The 19,936-nt window shown below is 42.3% G+C and overlaps 1 protein-coding gene across 3 annotated transcripts in view; it reads left to right on the top strand.

Annotated features, from left to right (window-relative positions):
- Positions 1–19,936, top strand: part of MAPRE2 (microtubule associated protein RP/EB family member 2) — a 103,709-nt gene that overhangs the window by 45,837 nt on the left and 37,936 nt on the right. For 2 of the 3 annotated variants that reach the window (XM_075416196.1, XM_075416194.1), the window contains one exon: positions 18,719–18,846. The exons of the other annotated variant lie outside the window; for it this stretch is intronic. In XM_075416196.1, the coding sequence (XP_075272311.1) occupies positions 18,726–18,846 (121 nt within the window). In that variant the 5' untranslated portion in view covers positions 18,719–18,725. The remainder of the gene's footprint in view (positions 1–18,718; positions 18,847–19,936) is intronic. 3 annotated transcript variants of the gene reach the window in all.

Below are 19,936 nucleotides of genomic sequence, written 5' to 3'. Positions count from 1 at the left end.
GTTAGATGAAAACAAACGCGGATGACTCGGCGTGTTTGTCTGAAGAGGATCGCGGTATATTTTTTCTTTTGCTGAGGAATAACAGAGCGGCTACCGGCATAGCTGACCATGAATAACCTTAACGAGGAATAACAGAGCGGCTACCGGCGTAGCTGACCATGAATAACCCGAACAGGGAATCTCATTGTTGATCACACGCTGGCGGGCGATCGTGAAATGCGTCGGAGATCCGAGTCTGCGGTTTGTCTGAATGCCACAAGATTTAGTCTGCCCCTCTCTCCGAGTCTATTGATACTGTGCATAGCGAAGCTCCCCTGCGCGCATTTAGCACAAAGTAGCAAAATTGCTTTTGTAAAGACCTATTTCTGCTTGCAGAAAGATTGGAGCTCTCGCTTGCTACACCTGAATTTCAGCTGATCAGTGCAAGGTGCTGTTTCAGAGGAAAGCTGTATTGCCATCATACGCCTAAACAGAAATATGGAACAGCTTTGAAATGAGTTGTTATGCATCTATCTTTAGTTATTCTGACATATGCCACAGGTCCTACTGATTGCTATCTCACCGCTTCCCTTCAGAAGGGGTCCTTGGGAGACCTTTGTTGAATGGTGTTCTCCATTATCCTTTTGCAATATGCTTGTATGCAATGCTCAGCATCGTCATCAAGTCAATTTTCTTGTCCTTCTGCCTGTCGTATCATACACTGAACTACGTTTAGAGGAGACATTTTGCGAGGCTGCTGTGTTAAGCACATGATGACAGAAATAATTGTATTGCTTGCCCAGTTTTCCAGAAACTGTGAAGTTATTCAGCATCTGAAATAACCTTACATCCAGAGGAGCACTCCTTAGTCATGCAGAGCTTTGTATCCAGTTGTATCCGTGTCTAGAGCAATAGAAAGGAAGGCAGAACTACTAATGCCAATGTTGCATGTTATTTTTGGGCAGTAAATAAATGATCCCAATACATTTTTTTCCTCAGAAATAAACCTTTAATGCACAAATACAAATCTCCACTGGGGAATCCCGTTTAGGAGGTTCTCCTCCTTGTGGAAACCTGCCCTGATCTACAGAGTCATGGCACCTGGTTCTGTTGGTTCCCCCTTTGTCCACTGGGGAGAATGAGTTCTTTTAATCTGCAGCGCTAAGTACTTTGTGAAGTAAATGTCAGCCATAACAGACCGAAACATTAAAGAAAATGTGAAAAACGGTGAAACTTGTCCTTGATACTGGAATATAATGTGCTTTTAACTTCCATAAAAATATTAAATAGCTAGGCTAGTTTGGCCCTTGCAAAGTTTGGGCTGAAGTAGACGATCACTAAATATAACAGATAAATACCATCAGCGTGGTGCCTCGTGCCACACCGGACTGCTGGTGCCGTGCTGACTTTGGAGCAGGCTTATGGAGCAGCCTGTGCAACTTCACCATGAGCCATCAAGTTGCTATGCCTCTGATTGTCGGGCTGGTTTGTTCCATCTGCATCTAGAAATATGGAACAAATATGTCATTAAACACAGCCTGAAGCATGACATCAGATCAGCAGTTGTGCAGACCTAGAAGTACATACTTTGCTCGCAGTATGCTTCTGCATACTGCAGCTTTCCTCTTAAGTTAAACTGTGCCTACCATGTATACAGAGGTTCAGCATTTGCCTTTCACTGCTCTCTCCTGTAATCTCACAAACATTTTCTCATTTTTGTTTTTAACATAGTGATTCATAAAAATTAATATTTGTTGATCAGAATAAATTTGTGTTTACCATTTAGATGTTCTTGTTTAGATGTTCTCAGACATAAAAAAAAAAAGCTTTACTGTTTCAAATACCAGTTCCTACCAAAGATTTGACATCCAGCTCGTGAAGCAGATTTAAAAAGAGGTAAAGTTTATACCATTCTGCAGACTAGAAAGCTGATGGGAAAGGAGTTGGCCTGAGTTATCCACTGAGTTGAGGACGCAGCAGGGAATTGAACCTATACCACGAGTCCCAACCATGTGCTCTGTATGCAAAGCCACAAATAGTTTTCCCAAGTCTTCCAAAGGACATATTATATTTTGCAGACTGGGACATACAGGCCCGAGGTGTTAAGTTTCTCATCCAGCCTCACTTAGTGGGTAAATGGAAACCAGGCACTTTGGCATAAAATTCAGTCACAGGGAGATGTTACCTTTCAGAGTAAATAACTGTAATCAATATGTATTTCTCCAGTGAAATGCTGTTCCAGGCACTTCAGATCAGGAGACTGACTTTAAAATTTCATTGGGACTGAGGTGTCATTTTGTTGGCCCAAAATAGATTTGGGCTCGTTTCTGAGAACGGCATTGCATTTAGTTACAGTTTTCTTGTGTGTTCAAAGAAGATGAAAAAATTCAATGAGAGACCAAATCAACAGCTGTGTGGAGAATTTTTTTTAAGCAGAGCATGTCTGCAGTGCCTTTTTGCCAGACTCCAGGCATCTTTGTGTGGTTGATCAGCTCATCGTGTTTTTAAAAGCTAGCTTTACAAAGAGTTTGAATATTCCCAGGTTTGAATGGCATAGCTAGCCTCAACCACTCTGGTTTAAAAGGGACAAGCTGTTGTACACTCCTTTGCAGAATACCACGCCTAACTTTTGGTTTATCTGTGTGCAGCTAGAAAAATGATTTTCTGGTCCTTGGTACACTGGCTATATTTAGTTTTATACACAGAACTTTCACAAAGGGGGGGCGGGGGGGCTAATTTCCTGATTATTTTTCTTCAAGTCACTAAGCTAAAAGAAACTAAAACAAACAAACTCTTTCCTATCTATAAGTACGTACCTTTCTAACGGTATCTGTTTTAAATATTTGGTTTTCCTAAGCATCACCTTCCTGTTAGAAAGCATTGTTTAAGCCGGTGATGTGCGATGGTGCTGTGGATAATAATGAAAGCTGGACGGAAGCGGCGATTTCCTCACCCGCTGCTGAAGTGGGCCGTGGGGTGTTACAGGGTGTGTCTGGCCGTCTCGGTTTACTGCAGCGGGAGCTGGTAACTTCCACGCTGAAAGTCGAGATTTACGTTATAGCAAATGTCTGGTTTGGCCTGTGCCTTCCTGGCTGCCGGCGAGCTGCCGGAGGCAGGCTGGCCCCGCGCGGCAGAAAGCGTCCATCCTTCCCTCCGCAGAGAGCATCCACGTCCCTGCCACCGTCTCCAGCGGCTCTGTGCCTCCCGCACGTGTGCAGCTTCGCTCGGGGTACAGAGCGGGACTCGCTGCTTCGTTCTCTCTGGGCAGAAGGCATTTCTTGCTCTAAAATTAGGTTCCGTTGAATATGGTAAGCGGGACTTTCCACTGAAGTAAAGAAGACCACTTGTGTTGATAAAATTAATGCGTTAAGGCCCAAACTTGCCAAGGACCGGGAGGACGATACAAAGTAAAAGCAGTGAGTCGTCTTCTGGCTTCATAGTACAAATGGGCATGACCGTCTTCATCCTCTGAGCCGGTAAATGCTAGTCATGGCAAATGCTACTAAATATATTAGTAACTGAAACATTATTTCCAGAGGCGCTTGCTCTTGGCCTAGCTGCTCCTACTGCAGATGTTGAGAATTTTCCCCTAGATTTCACTGGAAGCAGGAAAAAGGCAATAATAAACACTTGTTTAAAACAAAACAAAACAAAACACGTAAATCACACCCCATAAATTTGACTTGAGCTTTTCTAAAAGTGGTATTTGTGATAAGCCCCTTGTCTGTCAAGCATCTGGATTGCAACTAGGTAGTTACCAGCTATCCAAGAGAAAACCACGCTGATGATTTAGCAGCTGTCAGCTGCTAGCCGGTGTAAGAGGTACCATGCAGGAATCTTTCTTTGGTTCCTGGGAGCTTAGGTACTCTCTATTTTCTCTTCTTTCACTTTCATAAAGCTGGCTTCCTGCTGCTGCTCTTCTTTAATCTTGTTTGCTGATTAGGGAGTATTCTGAATAAGGAGAGCTGTTTTGGTGAGTATCTTCTGCTGGGCAGGTCCAGCACTCAAAAAGTACAGGGTGAAGCTGTTTGAAGGTACCTGGAATCACATGTAAGTGTCTCGGAGGATTATAAGGATGGCTCTGCTCAACACTGTGTCAGTAGTTTGAAGCCTAGGTAGTCTGTGCCTACATTACTGGCCTACCTCTCTTGACTTGGATTTAGCTCTTCCTTGACAGAAATATCTTCACAATGTTTTGGGAGTTGAGGGTATTTGTTAAAATCAGGGGCTAAGAGAGAGGTAGCCTGGGGGGGGAACAACAGTGCTCCACAGACAACCCGGTTTGTGTAAGGAAATGAAAGTAACTTTCAAGCAGCACCGTCTTCTCAGCTTGCACCCAAGCGCTCTCACCAAGAAGGTCTGAGTACGCCTAATTTGCACCCAGCCTCCATGGGTTTCGGAAACATCCTGTGGGTGGGAGGCTGCCTTCTGCTTTTTGTTTCGTGGTGTGGTTTTTTTTAAGCTACCTTGCTGAGCTGCATAGCAACAGCAGTGTGTTTCTGGCATACTAACAAAGGAGGAGCGAGTTTAGGATATGAGAGAACCGAACCTGATGCTGTTGCTTTTAGCAATAGACATTTTGGCTTCTGCCTAGTTTCTTCATTTTAGCCTCCCTGACACTGAAAATGGCACTGAAAATACTACATTGTGAAAGATAGATGATTTGGAAGTGGGGCTGTGGACCAAGAGAGCCTGATTTAAAGCAATTTCCTGGAGTTTTTCATTTGCTGCAGGAATGGCTAGTCTGAGGGAGATGCAGCTACCTCATGACAGGCAGGCTGGACCACAGGAGTGTTCTCCCAGATGGCATACCTGGAGTAACCTTTTGAGATACAAAACCTGGTTTGGGAGGCAGTAAGAAAAAGCAAGTGTAGTAGATCTCCATTTCAAGCCCTGGCATTCCAACGAATGACTTTTTAAAAATATCTTCAGAGGTTTTGGTTTTGGGGCTTGCGGGGGGAGGCTAGTTTAATTTGACAGCCTTTTCTCCTTTCTCGTGCCCAAAGCTAATTATAGCAAAGGCTTGGTAAGGAAGAAGATAAATGGTGTGCCAGCTTTTCATTTTGGAGATGCAACTCTCAGCCTTTGTTTAATAATTGAAAACGAGTGGTCTCGCCTCATCTGTTCTCAATCACGCAAACCACTGAGCGGGATGGCACGAAGGCCGTAGCGCGGAGTAAGCGTGGTGGCGGCGGCAGCAGCGAGATTCGCGCTGCACTGGGACGGCGTTCGGATACTTGCGTCCTCCTCGCTCGCTGAATCCTGACCTCCAGCTAGTGGCACTGATTGCTCGCTTCCAGTGTTGGTGCTAGGGAATGTAAATGGAAAACATCCGTGTCTCTTCTGTGGATGGTGTTAGCTGAGCACTGCATAGTTCTTTGGGTCTCGCTCAGATCTCTGCTGCCTGACTCACCGATAAAGCATCTTCTCCGTATTGTTTCATTATAATTAGGCAGGAGGGGAAGGGAAGTATCAGCTATAAAAGTTTACTGAACATGCATTTAGCTGTTGGGTTTTTGAAAGTGGTGGCTTTATTAATAACGCAGTTCTGTTGTCTTCATGCTATTGCATATTTAATTCAAAATGAAAATCTGGCCTGTAATATTTCAGCAAAGTTCATCTAGTTTTCTGGTGGTATACCAAGTTATTAAATATTTGATAGAGAAGGCTCTGTATGCTGAAAGCACGCCCATTAAATGGCTCAGCTTAACCACTTTGAAATTATTTCTTGTTTCCCATAGAGCCTCATGCTCAGTGAAGGGTGCTTTTGTGTTAAAACTGGTTTTTTGCTGTGCTATCAAAGAGGAAATGTAAACATTCACCAGTGAGCAGAGATTAAGGATGTAGCTTCCATAGGAAATCCTACAACTGTGCCACATCATTCTGCCTGGAGAGGAATATGTCATGCGGGTCGTGGTCTTCATCTTCTGGCCTTGCATACGGCCGCTTTGCATCGCTTATGTGTGTCGACTCGGGGAGGGAGAGGGTTTGAAATATGGGTGAGGTGATGGAAGATGGAGCCTGCGAATCTGGGTCCTGCACAGGTGGAGGGGCAAGGACAGAAACCTCGGTGTGAGCTCTTGTGAATTTAAACAGAAACTTCAAGTGATCTGGAACAATATTTAAACAAGCTGTGCAACCTGAAAAATTCTGTTTGGAGTTTGTTTGGGATTTCTTCTGTGTAAAATAGGCCCTTCTCCTGTGTGGCAGTTGACAGAATAAAAGAATAGCTTATTTTTCTCAAATGGTATAGTGTAAAGCAATGCTGCGTGTTCCTGTTTTTCCATATGGTTGTGTGTATTGTTTCAGAGCTTTAATTTTTGGTATTCTGTTTCTTGGCAATTTGGGACCCTGAGAGCTAGTTAGTGAGATCTGTGGACTTCAGTCCTGTCTTTTAGGAGTAACTCAAGGGAATATTTCCCCCTACAGTAGGGTACCTTAGTACCAATTTCCTACCCAAGCAGCTGTAATTATTCAGAGATGCACATGAATGCAAATTCTTGCCTGTCACTCTGGAATGCAGTGTTGATGCTCAGAATGGCTTGCTGGCAATATGTATTAAACAATTTGTGGGGAATGAAAATTCATTTTGGGCAAATTTCATGTGGTGGTTATGCTTCAGTTCTTAAGGTTAATCTCTGTGGAGCTAGTCCAGTAATAGCATGAATAGGAAGCACTGAAATATTTGAAGTAGAATATGCATTTGCTTTACTTATGGATTCAGTGCTATACAAATCACGGCTTATTAAAATAACTATAGAATCTGTGAGCGATTGTTTGTATGGAAGTGGAGTACATAACCCAGTGATACGAAAGTCCCGCAGGAGCTTTCATATACAGAGAGACCATGGTGTGTAGGAGTGCTGAGAACGTGGAGGCAGTGAAATGATAATTGGTTGAATAGAAGGGATAAATTTTCCTAAAAGGACAGTACTCACATGTAAATAGCTGTTCTGTTGAAAACCATGTTATGCAGAATGGCGTTGATTATATTTTGCTGAATTATTGTTTGGGGTCCATATCACTCCTTGCCCATATTAATGCTTTGAAGTTATGCAAGATGTAGATTCTGAGTCAGGATCGATCTGAAAATACTGTTTTCAGTAAAAACATTCATGTTGTGCCAGTTGTCAGACTTAAGGAGGCATGAGGGCTATTTTCTTTTTTGTTTTCCTTTTATATATATATCTGCCTGCAGAAGTTTGGCTCTCCAATGTATGTTTTTAATCAGTGGTCCCCAAGTGTGAAGTGAGTTTCGCAGCAATGAGGATTCTGTAGAACTGCCTTGTCTCTTAAGCAGCTCTATTTTTAATATGGTGAGATGTTTTTTTCCACTACCACCTTAAGCACCCCTGCCCCAGTTGTTCCTGAAGTGTCGCACAACGTGGACCTGGTGGTGCTGGTGAACAAGGCAAGCATGAGTCAGCAGCATACTCTTGCAGGGAAGAAGGCCAAGCCCATGCTGGGCTGTGTTAGCAGGCGTGTAGCCAGCAGCTCCAGGGAAGTGATTATTCCCCTCTGATGCTTCTGAGACCACATCTCACACAGTGTCTGAATTTGGCCTCTCCGATCCGAGGAAGACAGTAATGTAGTGAAGCAAGCAGGGCGGAGGGCCATCGGGATGGTTGGGGGCTGGAGCGTGCAAGCTGGGCTTGGTCAGCGTGGAGCAGAGAGAGCTCAGGAGAGGGGGAGATCGCATTGCAGCCTTTAGCTGTCTAAGGGAGGGGGGTTTAGAGAGGATGGATCCAGGTTCTTCTCTGACGTGCACAGGGAGAGGATGCGCAGCAGCTGCAGCAGTAGAAATGGCATTAGATATTGGGAGAAAAATTTTCACAGTGGCGATGGCCAAACACTGGAAGAGGTTACCCAGAGCGGCTGTGGAGTATGTCCTTGGAAAGACCCGAAACTTAGCTAGATAGGACCATTGGCAGCCTTCTCTTGCTGGCTCTGCTCTGAATGGGAGACTGGAGCAGATATCTCGGGAGTTCCCTGCCTACCCGAGTCACCTGATGATCCTATTCTGTAACCCTAAGAGGCATAAACAGCTCTTCAGTTCAAAACGCAGCACACAAGTCACGAAATCAGGCTCTTTCAGAGTGGAAGGAATATCATACGGCAACAAATTTAGTACTGCCACCTATCATCGAAGATTTCAAATGGAAAAGAAAAATGTGTGTATGGAGTCTCAGTTTGACTGTTTTCTAGCTTAATTCTTGCAAAAGCTGTACTTCTGCTGCTGCAGTGTATTAATTACTTAATATTGCATTCTCTAAATCACTGGGAGCAACTTCTGCAATTGAGTACCCAGGGATGACCAGAAATTCGTAGACACAGTGGAGCAAAGGGATAGTTTTGCTATGTCATAACGTTAATTATGTACATTGCAATTAAAGAGTATATCTTGAGGTTACAAACTGATTAATTACTCCCTCTGATTTTAAGGAATTGTGTATTTTTACATGCAGAAAATATGAGCATTGTTGATAAGTTTAGTCTGCAGAAAATGTTTAACTGTGAGCACAGCTCTTAAACTGTGTCAGATATGTGCTTAGTTTGACGTGCTTTTACAGGGAGTGGTGCAGAACTGTCTTGTCGCATGACCTACAGCAACACTGAGAGGGCTGAAGAAACTAAATATTCACATTGCAACACAGGTTATTACCTTCTTAACTGCACTTGCATGTAGTCGAAGGTAACTCAAGCAATAAACTTTGTTTTTTTGGCTTGTTTATTTTGGGAGTTGAACTTGGTAATGTCACCGTTTGCCAGCTGGAAGCAATACACTTCAGGAATTGACCTCTAGATCTTCCACCAATGGAGGCCAAATCCTATTAAACAGTACATCTACACTTCTCCTACCTTAAGGTACAAGGCTTTGCTGGGGCTCATAGATAAAGACTGTTGTAACTGCCAGTAATTCTGTTCTTACACAGTTGCATCAAAGCAGTAAACACCATCTAAGGAACATTATTAGGGAGAACAAAGCTCTGGGGATTTCCCCCTTTAGATAGGCAGGAGGTGTTAAAAGCTAAAATCTAAAAGAAAACGCCGACTTCACTGACCTTCCAAGACCAATACAGTTGAAAAAATCAGTTTCGGGGAAGCTTTAGCTGATGCTGGTAGTTTCAGCAATTGCACTGGTAGTGCAACAATGGTAAAATAAGTTTGTGGTTACTGGCACACTGCAAGAATAATACATTACATAAATCACAGATGGTTGGGCTAGCATGTTTCTAAAGGGCAATTTACTCCATGAAGGATTAGTGAATTCTAGTTTTAGTTGCTCCAAAATTAATTTAGCAGTTAAGCAATTGCACTTTGAAGTTCAGCCCTGTTCTAGATGGTCCTTGGTAGGATTAATTCTTAAGTGCAAGTCATTTATCGGTAATATCGTGAGCACCAGCATAATTTCAGAGTGTTTTGGTGTCTATTATAGTATTAACTCGTGAGAATGAGGGAAGAGGTCAAGTTACTTTGGTATGCAAACCCAAAATTAATATGTTGTGGCTGGTAGTATTAACACTTGAAATCTGTATAACGTTGTTAATGATTTGTAGGGAGTTTGTACAAGCCAAAGACAGGGGTATTTGGGCCTATTTCAACATCGGAGATGTCAAAACTCCAAGATTATTTTTCATTATTAATATTATTGTTAGTCTAGCTTTCACCAGCAGTGGAGGGAGAAGCGGGAGAGAGGTTGAACGCAGAGCCTAGTAAAAAGTGATGTAGTGTGTTGGCCCAGTGGTCTGCAGAGGCAGTGCTGGCAGGGGATTTACACATGGTTCAGGTCGCAGATATCTGCTGGAGCTCGCTCCTAGAAACCTGCCTGCTGAGTGCCCTGCATGCCCAGCAGAAAGCCTGGGCCTTCTCCTTTCAACCCCCAATGGCAGCAGAGCCGTGGTAGCAGTGGCAACCTTGGACAACCATGCTAGATCTTAATATTTGACGTTACAAAAATACACAGCCATGTTTTAGACAGTGATGCACCAGTGAAAGCAGCCAGCGTGGCTACCTGTTGCTTCGTCTGTTGTCACATGCTTGTTTACAACTGCAGGGTAGAGGTGGCTTAAAATAAATGTTGTCGTATACCCCTGCCCGGTGCCGTCACCTCCCTGTCATGACCACTCGCGCAAGGCTGGCTGCCCGCCTGGCAGCTCGGCGGCTCGGTCGTGCCGGCTGTGCTCCGGCACCTTTGCCCACGGGTCCTGGGACGGTCGCACTGGTTGCGCGGGTGGTCGCTGCGCTGCTGCTTCTCCTTTCCTGGGTGTCACTCCAGGTGCCCTCAAAGTGCCTGCTTTAGAAGGCCACTTTCAAAGCGCCTGTTCCCTGCTGTAACAGGGTGTTGGGCTCGATGATCCTTGGTGGGTCTCTTCCAACTCGGGATATTCTGTGATTCTAACATATGCGTATATTAAGGTTAGAATAAATGTTGCAATGCATAAATGAGTGTGTATCTACATTTGTTTTTAATGTAAAAGAGAGAAAAGTTGATGCATGACAAAGTCCTCGTTCTCCGTATCATATTACGTCATTTGCGAGCAGAAAAGGTGTATTGTAGTCCCTCTTTAGCTAGCGCAAGACCTTTCCCATGAGAGTGTTCTCAGGGTTAACTTTGCATGCCTTGGACAGCCTGGCTTAATTAAGTGTACAGAAGCCTTCTGTTAGGCTCTCTTTTTAGGGAAAAGCATTGCATTTCTCCGTGTTTAATCCTCCCGTTTTCCCTTCTTCCCAGACTCGTCCTCCTCCGAAGCCCGTGGATGCTCAGTGCCTGTCTCCTGCTGAGTCACTGGCTCTGGGCAGGGGTGTGAGGCGCTTGGACGCTGCTTAGGCCCCCCGTCAGGGGGGCTGTATAGTATTACAAAATCTCATTTGCCATTACATTATGCTTGGAGTAAACTGGCGTGTTACTTTAGCCTTTTACCTCCCAATCTATGCGGTGGGGGGAGGGGTGGGAGGGGAGCTGCAAAACCTTGGATAGGTCAAAACTAAATTCATTTGGTGACTTCATCTGACTCCAGCTAGTTGGATCTCATCCCTGCTGAAACTCCCAAGCCTGCCCACAGCGTTTTCTGGACTTAAAAGGCGGAAATGGCAGGAGTCCGGAGCAGCGGGCTGCCTGCCCTGCCAGAGCAGCCGCCGGGCTGCTGTGCTGCTGCGTTGTGCCTCTGCGTAGTGCCTCTGGAGCCCAGAAATCTGGGTGCCTGGTGGCACTGGTTTTTCTTAATCAGGGCTTCTGATTATTTTTATTCCTTCCTAATCAGGGGTGCATGTTTCCCTGGTGTCGATGCAGGCCCCTGCTCAGGTGCATGGGTATATCTGCATCGGTTTGCCAGGGACTTCACGTGCTGCACTCAGGTGGGGCAGTGGCTTTGGAGATGAGCTCTCCTCAGCTGCTGTCTTCATTTTCCAGTAAATCTGCTTTTGCTAAAACACTTGGGGATCTACTGTCTAAAAATACAACTACTCATTCATCATCTAGTGGGAGCGAAAAGATAGGTTCCCCTGTTATTTGCAGAACGCAGGCCAGGAACTGAGGCTTGCTAACATGGGTTGCCTCTCAAGGCATGTTTTCTCCGCCGTGATGAGTGTACTCAGCACTGCTGCTACCTTGCTTTCTGGCATGTTTTTAACCTCTGAGAAATCCTTTAGCGATGTCAGCGCATATGCTTAGTAATTTGTTATTTTCCATAAGAAAAAAACAATGAATAAAAGGAGAATTAACACTCCCATGTTTGTTTTGGTGAATTGAGATTTTGTTTCACAGAAGATTAAATGTTGTTTTATTCATCAGCTTTTTCAAGGTTTTCTAGTTACAAAATGGTCATAGATCCTCTTCTGTGTTCTAAAATGTAGGTGTTTCTAATTGACTTGGATTTGCTGTATAACATTTTCTGAGAATTATTTTTCTCTGAATCAACCTTTTTTTGTTTTCCATAATATCCTTGTCTGTTTTGAAAGGTAGACTAGTTGCCAATGTCTATTGTGAAAATTTTACAGGTTGAATGTCTTCAGGGCATCAGAGCAGCAATTCAAGCTTAAGATCTTGGAGTTGAAAGCCTTTGCGGGGGGAGGGTAATAACTGTAAGTGAAAGCAGTTTATTTTTTTATCATTGCAGCCTCGCCACACTTACGTTCCTCTCATTCAGCCCACTTCAAAGGTTTTTTGTGGTTCTTCATTAATAAAATGCATTCTTAATTTGTAGTAACATTCATTTTATACTGAAATTTGTGCATCCTTTCCCCATGTTAATGAGTGCCTGTCCAGTGCCAAGCACTACTGTTGCTTTGTTTGAGTACTCTGAGTTTCAGTTTGAGGGTGCTGTGCACCGCCGTGGTCCGTTCCTAATCAGTCAGAGTGAGTATGCCTGGATGGCAATGGTGGTGGCTAAAGACTCTGAATTGCTTCTAATTTGTGTAAGCTGTTCATGTCTGCCTTTCTTGAACCTCTGTCCTTTGTCAAGAATGGAATTTTTTTTTTGTTAAGAATTGTTTACTTATAGAAATTGATAAGGAACCTTTCAGAGCGTGCAAATACTTTCAGCCAGAATTAAGATGTCATGTAGGTAAGTGTTAATATCGCATTGTACTTTTGGGGGCAAAGGTGAATCCTGAAAAAAAGAAGTGTTAGTATTGCTGTACAGACATGATGTTATGTATTACATTGCCATACAGTTTCAGTGGCAGCAGAAGTGAGGAGGTAGTTGGAGAAATAAAAAAGGTCTTACTCATGCTATGCGAATATGACCAGCAGCTCAAAAAAATCAACTTCGAGTTAGTGCATGTGACTGGTCTTCCTCAGGTGACCTGAAATTTTCCAAGCACTAAATAATTTTCTTGGATTTTGTAACTGTTCTTTTCATTTTTGTGATCTACCCCAATTTCATAACTGGTTAGTGAATAAACTTACAACTATTTTGTAAAAACTATCCAGTAGACAGTGTAATGCATTGGTAGTTACTGGGCCATCTCAGAGGTTTTGGCTCCAATTGTGTATATTGTTTGAATACTTTTGATCGTGTTTTTCAGATTTGGGGGAACGGAATGTCTGGAAAAGAATCAGTATTTTTCTGCCTCTCAGATAATATGTTTTTGCGTTTTTTTACTTTTTCTAAAGCCATATGTACCACAAAACAGAATTACCACCAGTCTTTCTAAGAGTTACTCAGATTTGTGTCTAAACCAGTCCTTGAGACCCATCAATAAACATTTATGTATGTCAGAACATCCCAGTGTTGGCAGGCAGCCCCTCATTTAGAAGAACAAAACTTAAAAATGCCCTAATCCAATCAAAGCAAATCTCTATTACTCTAACCTCACTTGCACTGAAACAGGGAACTGCAATGAGAACAACAGAAAATATGCTGTTTGATGTGTTAAATGGTAATCCTGCAACATTCAAGCAATCAAAATGTACATGGATTGCCTCAGTCTTGTCTAGACTCTGTCACATGCTTCACAAATCGTTTTGGGTCTTCAAGTCAAATCCACGTTGTAAAGGTAAAATGGCATTCAGAAGTGAATGAGATACATGGATAATAAAAGATTTTTGCCATTTCAGGGCTATTTGTAACATGAGAACAGTGCATAGGAGATTTCACATTCAGCATTTTAAAAGGTGTGAATTTCTCCCAATATTACAACCAGAGGATTCTTTTCTCCTTTTCTTCTTTTTTCCATGGCGTTACTTCGTTGTGAATTATCTTTAACTGTGTGAGTTTCTGACTAGATAGAGCCTTTATATTGCTTGCTACAGATACCACTTCAGTTGCAGCGCTCTGATGCGAGAGCTGTGGCTGTGACCATTGAATTTGCTGCAGGAGTACAGCATAAGTGAAAAGGGAGAGTAAGAACAGTGTTGTCAGCATTGCATAGGAGCTTTTTGTGTTATTTTTCTGTCCTCGGAACTCCTTTCAGTAAAGACAGTCTTAAGCATATCTAGTCTCTAATGGCTACGGCCAAGACTGTATGCAGTAAAGAAGCAGGCAAGGTCCAGCTGCAAATCAGCTGCCATTTCAGGATGATGTGAAAGGATGAATTTTCCTTCTACAAGGGTGAGGCTGCTGAGGCTGACAGGTTTCTTCCTTCAGGGATTTTTGTTTTGCAGTAGCTTTCATCCAGAAAGCCTTTCCAACAGGAGGTACAGCAGTCTCGCTTGGCTACATCTTAGCCTTTCTGCTGTATCTTCTGCTTCAGTAATTTTTGGTGGGAGATCTTTTGTTTTACTGGCAGTATCTGTCCTGATCCTATCGGGTGCCAGCTTCCAGAAAGCTCCTTTTTGTATTGTCACGCAGGCTTTCTATTGCTTTTAAAAACCTAACATCATACTGTGCCTGATTGTACAAACCAGGACGGCCTTGAAGGTTCAGAGGTGGTAGCACGTGTGATGAGATTTTACACTGCAGATAGATTCATTGCTGTAATCCTTCCAGTCTTGCTGTCATTACTGGTTTGGCATAATACAGCTTCTGCTGTCAACAACCGTTAGTTTCTTCCTGAAAAAATAAATATGCCTCTTGCAAAACTGTCCTTAAACACAGCTGGATAACACCTTGTAACAGCTGCAGTTATCTGTAGCAAGAGCAGTGGAAAATGCCTAATAGCTGAACATTCAGTGCTGCATGTAATGCCTTAGAAGATTAATACTCCTTTGGGTGTAATGTTTACCATCAGACATGCTGAGCCAGTATATTTCTGATTGGAGAAACTGCTTAAGCATATACAGGACTTTCAGCACTTAACTAATCCTCTGCCCTCAGGTCTGTGGTGCTTAGCTCTGCATGTGTGAAGCGTTTTTCTGAAATGGCCTGGACTAGTATGTGCAGACTCTCCCATGGCTTGTTTGTATTTATTGGGGGTTTGAATTTCAGTTCCTTATAAGCAAAACAAGAGAGAGTCCTTTGTGGTTAGGCAGTACTGTACTGTAACAGTCAGAGGTTTTAATCTCCACCTGCGTGCTCTGTCATGGGGGATGTGATGTGCTATCTTCAATCTGCTTTTAGCTGCTGTAGAATTGCCAGGCATCTCTGTGGAAGGTGGAAGCTTAAAGATCTCAGTGAGGTAGATGGTGATTTTCAGGCTTGTATGAGCCTCATTGCAGCCTTATGCTTCAGAGCATTTAACTTAAAGGAAGGCCTAACAAGTTGAAAATGTAAATAATTTTATTGGGAAGAAGCAGTATTAGGACATACAATCAAGTTGTTAGATACTTGGCTGCTCACAGAGTACTGTCTCCACCTGTGCCGCTGTTCTCTTGCGTCACTTTACAGATGTTTATTAATACCGGTCTTGAATATGGATCACATTTTTCAAAGCAGTTTAGCACTTAGGGAACTGAGTCCTGGAGCAAACCTGAGCCTCGCTGGGGATGACGAGTGCAAGGGTTCTTGTCTGTCGCTGAGCATGGTGACTCCACTACCAACGCCTGGTTATTTTTTTTTTTAATTCTTCTCTTTTGTTTTTTCAAGGTCTGTCTGTGTGGCAAACAGGGTATGTGTGTATCTGAGCACCAAGTTAGAACACGCTTAGTGTAAAGGAAACCTTTCCCAGCTGAGTTTATTTGGGGGGTGGGGAACAGGAGATGCAAAGACATGGTAAACTCTTTCGAGAGAAGAGGCCGTGTGAAGATTCAGACATGTTAACAAGTCACTGTGAAGAAATGGCAATGGCATGTTATTGAATTTTTTAACAGAAATTCTGATTAATTTTGCATCAGTTTGTTTAAAATTGTATTGATACACCCTCATGCATACCTGTGTGTACAAATGAGAAGCTATTGTCTGTAATTAATAGCCTGAACTTTGGTTTGACCTATGGACCATAATAATTCATTTGCAGACACAGCATAAGTTCTATTACAGACATCCTTCAGAGTATCGTTGTAAAACTCAAGGTTATTAATTTACTCACTGTTTCCTGAAGTAGAGTTCTCCATCCTATGCACTGTAGCAAAGGAGGTTGTTTGCTCTCCTGCTGCTTGCAGAGTGGTAGGTATTTCTCTTTGCAGTTGCTTTTGGAAAAGGATGATGAGGGAATTTCTGCTGCCTTCCTGTATGTGAATTTTCTTGATCTTTTTAACAGAGTACAGTTGCTCCTTTCACTGCTGGTAGCTGGTGGTTGTTCTGAGCTCTGCCTGGCCTCGAGAGACCGCTTAAAATTTGGATGAAGTAGCGGCAGTTACAAATCAGAGTAGCTTTATTTCAAGTGTTAGCATCTAAATATCTGTGGCTCCTTTAGAAGTGAGTGGACTGTTCCATACTGAACTGTTGATTTAATATCAAACTCACTATACTGAATCTTAAGTGAATATTAAATTCACTGTTAAGCTGTTACTTGCACTGATCTTGCAAACAACATTTAACATGTCAGTTTAATAGCGACAGTGATAGTATCTTTCTGTTAGTTTCTTAACTATATAAAAAGGCTAAAAATAATAAACTAAAAAATGTGCGAACAGTGACATCTTAATCTTCAGATGCCATTAGTAGCAAAGGTGCTCTTTGCCTGCTCAGTCCCTTCCACCATCCTAATGACAAAGCTACGCTTTCCTGATTAGCGATTGCAGTGCGGTTTTGAGAGTAAAAGGGCACTCCCTATTTCTAAAACTTTGTTGCTACCGCTCGGTTCAATCCAAGCACTTAGTGTGTGCCAAGGAAACGACCTTTGCTAACCGTTACAGTGAATACAGTGCTATGTTCATACAATTAGCTGTGCTGTCTGGGAGCCTGCAGGAAGAACAGAACAGGCTGAGGTCAGGCTGATTTTTTGCCTACTTTGGAGGTGCCCGCACAGAAGAGGGTAGAGGAGCAGCCTGCTTCGGAACGAATAGCTAGCAGTAGCCTAACTATTGGAGCATGCGCTTTTTGAGCCTATTTTCCCTTACTGGCCTGTCTTTTCTTCTTCTTTTTTAATCTTTTTCCTTCTCATCAGGCAAATTTGGGGATTTTGTGTTTTGTATCTTAATGTCAGTAGATGGGGACAATTTGAACAATATTTTGTGTCTGTGAAATTTGTTTCATAGAAAGCGACCTATATTATGAACTTTGACACCTTGTGTTTTATAAATACATTCCTTGCTTTACGTACTTACACACTTGCATGTCACTGTGTCAAGTTTCATTCTTGTGGGTTTTTTACACTTTTTATCTGGCTTGCTTCAGCACACCTGAAAAATAGATGGAATTAACCTGCAGTCTTTGTGTTCTCTGCACAATTGTCCGTCAAGCTTCAAACAGTTACATCTTTGCAAATTGTCAATGGAAATAGCCCATGCAGGCCTTGGATCCCACAGAAGATGATCTCACTGAGCGAGAAGGTTGAGGTTCAAGGCTCAGGCGGCAGGACTGGCACCAAAGCTGGCCAGTGAAGCGTTAGCTACACATTGTCACTAGAGACAAAGGCGTGTAGTCCCCACCACACCCTTTCTTTCCAAGAATAATAGCACAACTTTGACTATTTAATCATTTTGGAAATATCTCATACTTGGGTTGTTGCTAATGGTGTTCCTGAAGTCCACTAGTCTTGGGAACGTTATTTACTCTTCATGAATGATCTTGACTCTGCTCTTTGAAACTATTGATGAGATAAACTTGAATGTGCTCGTCTTTTCTCTTGTCAATGTCTTGCAGCAGAAAGATGTGACTAGTGTAGAACAGGAAATAAAATCAAGCAGTATGTGTTTCCAGTCTATGCACTTGGGGACTGATGATAAAGGCTACTACGAATTAGACCTACTTGGAGGAAAGGACCTTAGCTAACTAGAAGGGTCTATTTAAGATGATGTGGCTATGAAAATTTTCAGCACAGAGTGCCATTTTCCAAGGTTTTGGTGAAATGTTATCTGAACACAGTCTGAAACTGGCTGTGTTCAAGGAAGTCTGCTGGCATGACCAGTAAGTGAAGGTCTGACTTTTTATAAGAGACTCAGAGGATTGATTTGTTCAATCTAGCCTACCTGGGCACTGGGACAGACTCTTGAATGCTGTCCATAACGCATTATGGAATCAGCTCTGGGGAAGAAAAAACCATTAGAGCTGGGGGATAATGTTGGCAGAAGAACAAATTAGTTTAGCTGAGAGGAAGTGTTCCTAATGATTTAGAGGAATTGGGCTCTGCAGCAGCTTTCCTACTAGACAGTTGGGAGTGAAAGTCTCAGTTACTTTCAGGACAGAGATTGGTAAATTGATAAAATATTATCTGGTATTCACTGTGTGACTGCTAGAAACTGAATTCATGATCAAAAAGGCACCCGTACCAGTAAGAAACCAGTATTGGAGGAAGTAGAACAGCTGCATCTTCTAGAAGTTATCTGAAAATTAAATACTGGTTTAGGCAGTCTGAACATCTTGCAGTAGCAGAAAGCTGACAGATAGATATCAGATAACTGTATATGTGTAGCACTATGTGGTGAAATTCCAGGTCTCTGATCCTGTCTATGTATCTTTAGGCTATGTCTGATTCTTTTTTTCCTGCCTTATTAGCATTAAGCAGAATGCTGTAGGTTTGTGTGTTCTTTTAAGTTCACAGTGACAGCCAGAGAAAGATGTTCATAGATTCCAAGAGAACTTCGAGGAGATCGTGTGTCATCAAAGAAGAAAAATTAACCCTCCTTTCTCAATAAATAAGAGAAAGTTGTGTAGTGATGCAGCTTTTTCTTCTTTTTTTAAACAAGAATTGTAAATTCATAGTATCCAGAAAACAATTATCAAAATGTCAAAAATATTTTTTGTCCTTTTTTTCCTAGTTGGGGAATGGCGGTCAACGTGTACTCTACCTCTATAACCCAAGAGACTATGAGCAGACATGACATCATCGCATGGGTTAATGATATATTAGCTTTAAACTACACAAAAGTCGAACAACTCTGTTCAGGTAAGAAAGTGCAGTATGTTCTACAAGTGTTTATTTTAAAATCACTTTAAAAGTCTGATTTGTTGAAAATAGATAACTTTGTGACATAAAACAGGTACTCTGAGAAAAGAGACTAATGTAGGTGCAAAGGAAGCTTTTGTTGCATTCATGTTAATCATGCAAAGATAAGGTGCCATAAGAAGGCATAACAAATGCAGAGGTGAATGGGATGAATGCAACAGAAGGTACACAGAGCTAATAAAAAGGTTGACTAAGCAAGAAAAGAATACAGCGATAAGCTTTTGTGTTGTAAAACTACCAGGGCGGTATCTTTTCAAATGGAGAGTGGACACAGCTGAAAAACAGACAAATAGAGAACTGACACTACCAATGAACACGTTTCCTTCCTGGTAAGGATCCTCAAATCCATGCTGATGTTTGCAGGAAAAGAGCACAAGTGTGACTGTGAAGAAAAACATGGACTTGAGGAAATGAGCCTTTAGCTGCTGTAAGGACTTTAGAAGTTAGTCAAGAAAATATGCCAGTTTCTCTTTAAATGTAACTGGACTCTTGCTGTAAGTAAATTTGGTAATCAGCCCTGGAAAAAGGGGTAATGGTTTGAATGCTTTCAACATTTTGGTTAATCAGAGTGGTGACTGCAAGATATGTGTTAAACAACAGGGTCTGTAACTAGATGATGACTAGAAATGACACAGACAAAGGCCGATGTTTCATTGAGAATACAGATGCCCCTGGGGAGCAATTCTGATTTCCTACTGTGATTTTTAAATTTGAAGATGTTTGTGTTGGAGGAGATCTAACTTAGATCGCTATTTCCAGACAACTGACATGCTGGGAATATCTTACTTATGAAGACAATGCTCTAAGTACATAGAACTGAAACCACATTACCACATTTCAGCTATTTACTGGTCCCCTGAAATGCATAAATGGGGTCTTATATTAATATATTTGAATTTACCTACCATTCTGAGTAAATTTTTTTTCTCAGAGATATTCCCTGAAAGGTACAGAAAATCCTTTGAGGGTGATAGCCTCAGAGCCTGCTCTTAAAACTTTGAAAAATAAATCTCATCTGCAGAAGTAGGCT

This window comes from Opisthocomus hoazin, chromosome 3 (genome assembly GCF_030867145.1).
Source record: "Opisthocomus hoazin isolate bOpiHoa1 chromosome 3, bOpiHoa1.hap1, whole genome shotgun sequence".
NCBI classification, from domain to species: Eukaryota; Metazoa; Chordata; class Aves; order Opisthocomiformes; family Opisthocomidae; genus Opisthocomus; species Opisthocomus hoazin.
Note: the sequence above shows the minus strand (reverse complement) of the source record. Positions and strands in the feature narration are given on the sequence as shown.